Source organism: Momordica charantia (genome assembly GCF_013281855.1).
Source record: "Momordica charantia cultivar OHB3-1 chromosome 1 unlocalized genomic scaffold, Mcharantia_2.0 BLBB01000001.1, whole genome shotgun sequence".
Taxonomy (NCBI): domain Eukaryota; kingdom Viridiplantae; phylum Streptophyta; class Magnoliopsida; order Cucurbitales; family Cucurbitaceae; genus Momordica; species Momordica charantia.
Genome location: NW_028275157.1, coordinates 12,548,333 through 12,554,483, shown reverse-complemented (window position 1 = coordinate 12,554,483; position 6,151 = coordinate 12,548,333). Strand labels below are relative to the sequence as shown.

The 6,151-nt window shown below is 33.3% G+C and overlaps 1 protein-coding gene across 3 annotated transcripts; it reads right to left on the bottom strand.

Annotated features, from left to right (window-relative positions):
* Positions 1-216: 216 nt before the first annotated feature.
* On the bottom strand, positions 217-5,935 carry EMB2775 (ATPase family associated with various cellular activities (AAA)). 3 transcript variants are annotated; one of them, XM_088121671.1, is made up of 12 exons: positions 5,726-5,935; positions 5,504-5,614; positions 5,377-5,409; positions 5,020-5,188; positions 4,498-4,679; positions 3,643-3,779; positions 3,419-3,517; positions 2,709-2,778; positions 2,555-2,629; positions 1,471-1,516; positions 392-487; positions 217-320 (listed from the first exon to the last, which is right to left on the bottom strand). In XM_088121671.1, the coding sequence occupies exons 1-11, from the start codon at positions 5,807-5,809 to the stop codon at positions 429-431; spliced, it is 1,065 nt and encodes a 354-aa protein (XP_087977797.1). In that variant the 5' UTR covers positions 5,810-5,935; the 3' UTR covers positions 217-320; positions 392-428. The 3 variants fall into 3 exon arrangements, with proteins under 3 accessions (XP_087977797.1, XP_022154549.1, XP_022154548.1); XM_022298857.2 differs by having other exon boundaries at positions 217-303; XM_022298856.2 differs by having other exon boundaries at positions 217-487; positions 5,726-5,934.
* Between the last annotated feature and the right edge of the window lie 216 nt (positions 5,936-6,151).

The window sequence follows — 6,151 nt, the reverse complement described above, 5'->3', positions numbered from 1 at the left end:
TGATATTAAGCTCATCAGAAGGTTCGAATTTGAGACTTCTAAGCCAATATAACTAAGAGGATTCAAGTCCTTGCCAACCGAACTGTCTCTTGGATATAGAAACAAATATCATAAAGAAAAAGGAGAAAAAGAGAGGCCAATTATCGATGACCTCTCTTTCTTTCTCTATTATTGATATTTTCATTTAAGAAATAGAAAAGCAATGACTCCAGTAGGTAGTGCTAGAAAATGAGTAGAAGATTTGCCATTTTTTCTGCCATGTTAGATTCAGAGCACATCCCTCAAGTTAAAACTTCAAGTTCCCTAATAAAAAAAAAGACCTAAAATGCCAAAATATAAGATAAATACACCATAAACTGGCTTCATTCCAACATCAGACCTATGAACTTACCCAATTGCTTTTTCCTGAGTGAACTGTGATCTTCTCTTTAGCCGAACGCCGAGATGAGGAAATTCTTGTATATGCTCATGAACTTCGCCACAAAAGCTGCATTTTCAGACCACAACAACAGTAAAAAGCTGTGCTTTTGAGAGAGAACCCCAAATGATCTTACTCGGTGAATTGATGATAATTGAGAGGACAGAAAAATGAAAATTACTAAGAGTGCATTTGGTTAGTGATCTGAAAACAGAAATTTGAAAACAATAGATTCAACGAAAACATGATTGTATTCTTTTTTTCACATATATGTTTTGTAGCACATTTGAAAATTGAATCTTAATCTAAACAAACAAATTCAAGATGTTATGTAATATATTGGTAAGTCATTGGTTACCACCTAAATATTTAGTTAATCTAAAATATTATTAATTAATTTATTAACAAAAGTGTTATAAATTTTGTTAAAATTAGTATTTTACAATATTATAAAATTTATAATTATATTATATTTTACATATTTTAATTTTAACAAAAATGAGTTTATAACATGAAATAGTGTATTTATCAATGTTCTATCTTTTTAAATATAACTATCATTTTAAAGTTTGAATTCAAAATATGAAAATATTGAAAAAAATTAATAATAAAAAAAATCATTTTTAGAATTTCGACTATTTAGATTACAAAATTCGAAAATAAATTTTGAAAACAACCCTGCCAATCAGATATTCATTGAATTCATTTGATTAAGTGAATTTGAATAAAAAAAACAGAATCACCCTAATTTTTCCTCCAAATGTCTAATAAATTGGTAAAACTAAAGAACTTTTTTCTTCTCTAAATTTCCATAAAGTCACTAAGTATTTGTTAGGTAAGTTTATCATCAGCCAATTTTAACAGTCCCAGTAGTTAGGGACTAAATTGAAAAATGTTAAAACATACGGGATTAAATTGAAGAACTAAATTGAAAAATCCTTCAAACCTTAGGGCCTCACAAACTAATAGAACCAGAGGAAAAAATATGAACAGGGACATTATATTTTCATGTCACAACTTTAATCCGTGTTATCTGTTTACCAAATAATTACCTTCAATATGGAAGATGGCTTTCTGTCCAAGGCGCATCCTATGTTCCTGGTAAAAGATTTAACCAACAATAAGAAATGAGACCGAACAAATGCCAAAAAGAAATGAAACTGAACAAAGATGAAACTCTCTGCAGCAATATTTCATCAGTGATACCATATTGGCCAATCAGTCATATAAATATAGGATGCTTTACACTACACAAAACGATACGAACTAATAAGTAGACAACGATTGTTATGTAATTGTGATGGTAAATTGGCCATTCTTCATTGGTAACAAATTAGCTATGGCACAGAAATGAAGTGAAACGTTTGAAGTTTAACCAGCTTCACTTTTTTTTCCATTTTAGACAAAATAGATAATTGAGATCGAATCACATACAGGAGTTCTGAAAAGCAAATCATTAGGGACTTGTAGAACTATGGTCGGTATGTTAGACAACTACAACTATTATCTTTCTTCTATTCACGTAGGTTATCAATTCTAATTTCTATCCTTACACTAGAAGGAGGGCTTGAACCTCCGACAATTCTATCCCTACAGTTAAAAACAAGGTTAAAATTATACAGACAAACAGCTCTTCAAATTCTTCTCTATGTTGCTGTTCTATACGTACCATATATTTCATAAATAAGTCTGTTCTATTCAATTCTCAGAATCTCTTAATCCATAAATATTCACCAAGTTTAACATACACATGTACTTAAAAGTACTTTGGAGGAAGCACTTCATTTGTGTTTCTTTCAAAAGTAAAGAAAAGTATTTAATTTAAAAGTAATGCTTTCAAATATAATTCCATACACGCTCAATATATCATGTTGTTGCCTCCTTCCCTGAGACTAGGATGTAACCCTCTAGTTACTTTTGAAGAAAAAGGTTGAGAAATTGCAAAGCAAAGAAAGCTTGGACAACTTGAAATTGGAAAGAGAGGGCATTTATTTGATTGAGATTGATATTTTACTTCCCAGTATAAGTCAGATATAATATGCAGTCCTAAGTAGATGCAGTCAAAAAGCAATTTAACATCAATTGAATAATTAAAAGAGGAATATAAATAAATGACATGACAAAAGTTGAACTTACATAATATGCAGCCCAATGGCAGACCTCATGCTGTAATTCGGCATCCAACTTCTTAAGTAGCTCATAAAGCAGTCTCTGAGTGAGTAAATAACATGAATCTTTTATTCACATTTAAAACATAAGCAATCAATAAAAATCAGGAAAGAATGATTACCTTCAATATAATCTCTGGTGGAATACAATTAACAAGTAGCTCGTATAACTTCCCACGAACCTGGAACAGTCTATAGCACAAAAAAAGCCATTTTATTTCAGACTTCTCATAATTCTTCAACTAGTTAATAAAAAAGAATAGGAAAATTAAACAGTTCACTAGTTCTCTCTTTATATTCCTCTCCATATATTTTTTGTAGTTGCCTCTCTATATCTCACTTTCCAGTCCAACTTACATTTCTCTTCTATATCTATTTTTCATATAGTTCCCTCTCTATATCTATCTCTCTCTGTTGCTTTCAAGTTTCAACTCTATCATTTTTTTTTTTTAATATTACCCCTCTCATTTAATTGTTCTTTGTTTCTAAATTATTTCTTCAGATTCATATATATTTCTTATTGAGTATCAAAAAAAAAAAAAAATCGACCGTGGTAGTCAAAGGCCTCACTCCTTGCATTATGCTCGTAACCACCCACTAATAGGAAGCTTCACCCACCTCGGCCTTGGAAGACAACAAGGATTTTAAATTATTAATTCCTTCGCATGACATTAATTAAACGCAAATTTTAAGAATCAAAAGTAGTTCACTATTATCATTAGGGTGAGACATGGTGTCTCAGAAGTGCCCAAATAATGTATACGAAGAGTAACCACATGCATATGATATGAAGATGTTTTTTATAGCATAAAATACAACACAAAGAACGTACCTCTTAGGGCTTTGCTCCTTCATTATGTCTGATGCTATCTCAGAGATGTACTCCTCCCAATCCATTGGTGGTATTGCCTGGTTACTAGCAAAAGGATACCTAACCCAAAAAATAAAATAAATAAAGAGCTTATTCCCAACCCTTAAGAGATTATTTTCCAAGGTATTTGATGACAAGTAGTGAGAAAGGAGCTTAGATCTGTGAAAAGCCTAGTGGAGACTAACTGCTGAACACGACAAGTCTCAAATGATAGAATAGCTCTCCTCAAACTCCGGTTTGATTTTTCTGCAATACGAGAAGCAAATCCAGGTGGAAGCTGCAGTCCTTCTTTCTTCCCAATCAACTCTAGTACTTTGACGATCTAGCAGAAGGACATTACATTTTCAACAACTACTAAATCCAAATAGTAATGATCGACATGTTCAAACTATCAACATATATTTTTGAAGCCTAAGTTTTCAGGTAAAAGTAAAACCACTAAACAGGAAAGAGGCTTTCCACCGTCTACAACTTGCAAATCAGAAGTCCTGATCCAATAACTATTCTTTTTTTTCCATCTTCTAGTATAACATCTTTACAAGAATAGGCGGAAGATAGTACGTGACAATCAAAGGTGGGACATACTATATATAGAGCATCACTGGAAAAAGCTTTAAATTGTTTAAGCATAAAACAAAAGAGAAAAATCCAGTAAACCAGTTTATATTTTTTTAATAAGAAATCGAGCTTTCACGAAGAATCATAAAATAATATTCAAGGGAGTCGAAAAGGAGTCCAACCTACAGTAAACCCCGCTATAAAGAGGTTTTTCATGTATCAATATTAATATAACATCAGTTTCAATGGTTGACCCAAAGTTCTGTAGTTGAAAGAACAAGATGAATTGGTTGGCAACAAAACCTTTTTTTTTATAAGAAACAAGGGAGACTTTCACTCAAAGAGCCCAAAAAGGGTGAAATACATCCTATCAGACCTCGGAACAAGGTGTCCCTACTCTGAATTTATGATTACATTCTTCTAATTAGCTTACTCAGAACAAGGAAAAAAATTAAAACATTTCAAACAATCACTCTCCTGACCTGCTCCTCCGTTGGTCCATTTATCCGCACATTTAGGCAGCGAGAACGGATTGCTTCAGTAACTCTTGATGAACTATTGCAGCAAAGTATTAACCTGCAGTACGAGCTATATTTCTCCATTGTTCTCCTGAGAGAGTGCTGGGCTTCTCTTGATAGTTTGTCAACGTCGTTTAGAACCAAAACTGATATTACATGATTAAATAATAAGCACCAAAAATCTCAATATATTATGGAGATATATCGTCTTAGGCATACAAGCAAACAGGTAAAACTCGCTACCAAACAAGCATTAACATTATTTAACACTTGTTTGGCAGTGAGCTCATTAACATTATTTAAGCATTAACAACAAGCTACCAATAAGTGTCAATAGGGTTCAACGGGTTAAGGCAGCTATGTCCGACCAGAACATCGTAAGTTCGAATCCCCCACCCCACATGTTGTACTAAAAAAGAAGCTACCAATAAGGCCTCAAGCATGAACTTATAAATGTGGTTGGAGGGGATGGAGAAGAAACACCACCTTTATGTCCCCTTTTCCCTTTGGAGTCAATTGGTCTGTTTTTCGCCATCTCTTTGATTATATCTTGAACGATGTACCTATCTTGAAAACCTGCATCACTGGGAGTGAGCTCCACATGGTTTGTGCTCGATAACGTGGTCAACTCGATATCAATAGTTCTGGTTCCAGCCTGAATATAAAAAAATAAAAGGAAAGGCATAGAGAGAAGAAGAGAGGGAATGACAAACATTTAAAGTTCAACAGCAAAATAAAAACCTCAATTAGTCAAATTTTATGCTATTTTCTAACATTCTGATAGGGTTAAAAACTAAACAATCAACAGATAATTAAATCTCTCAGCAAACTACTGCAACTTACATCAACTTTCCACGTTTTATTCTCCACCTTCACCTGCAGTCAAAAGGTAAGAGATGTTCAAATTCAAACACAGTAAGGCGATCACACGTTTTCCCAGTAAAGAAACAAAACATCAAGAGCTAATCACCTTCTCCGCACTGGCACCGAACATCTGTCGAATAAGAGCCATGACTAGGGTTTTCTTCCCGGAACCGGAGGGGCCATAGAAGAGCAAATGAGGGCAGTCCTGCTCGGTAACCTAGGAGAATAATTTGGGAAAACCCATATCAAAAACCGTCGAATTGAAGAATGAATCCAGTGAATACCGGAGCAAGGCAAAAGAAAAAACAAGAAAACAGATTTTTGTTACCAATTTCTTCAGATTCTGCGCCACGTCCTGGTGAACTGTGACCTGGTCTAGGGTTTTGGGACGATACTTGTCCACCCACAACATCTTCTTCGGCCTTCCGAGATCAGACGCTGTTTGAGAGAGAAAGAGAAAGCAGGCTAGAAATGGCGGGAAAGAAAAGAAACAGAAACTGGGGATGCGGAGCAGAGCTCAACGTAGTAGGCCGTCAATAAGGTTTTAAATGTTTCTCAATAAAATGGTGATATCGAATATTTAAAATTCTAAAAAATATTTAAATTAACAAATAAATATTTTCATATTTCTAAATAAGTTAAAAAAATAATTAATATTAATACTATCTATATATATTAGTGATATTTTTTCATATTTTTTCTATTTTCTTATATTATCATGTAAATATTGACATACCTTTCATGTCGATATCGA

Coding starts and splice junctions, on each gene's coding strand:
- EMB2775 (XM_088121671.1), bottom strand. CDS start 5,809: ATGTTGTGGGTGGACAAGTATCGTCCCAAAACCCTAGACCAGGTCACA. Junction 4,680..5,019: donor AGGGAAAAGGGGACATAAAG/GTGGTGTTTCTT, acceptor ATGTAATATCAG/TTTTGGTTCTAAACGACGTT. Junction 488..1,470: donor AGCCATCTTCCATATTGAAG/GTAATTATTTGG, acceptor CTGAAAATGCAG/CTTTTGTGGCGAAGTTCATG.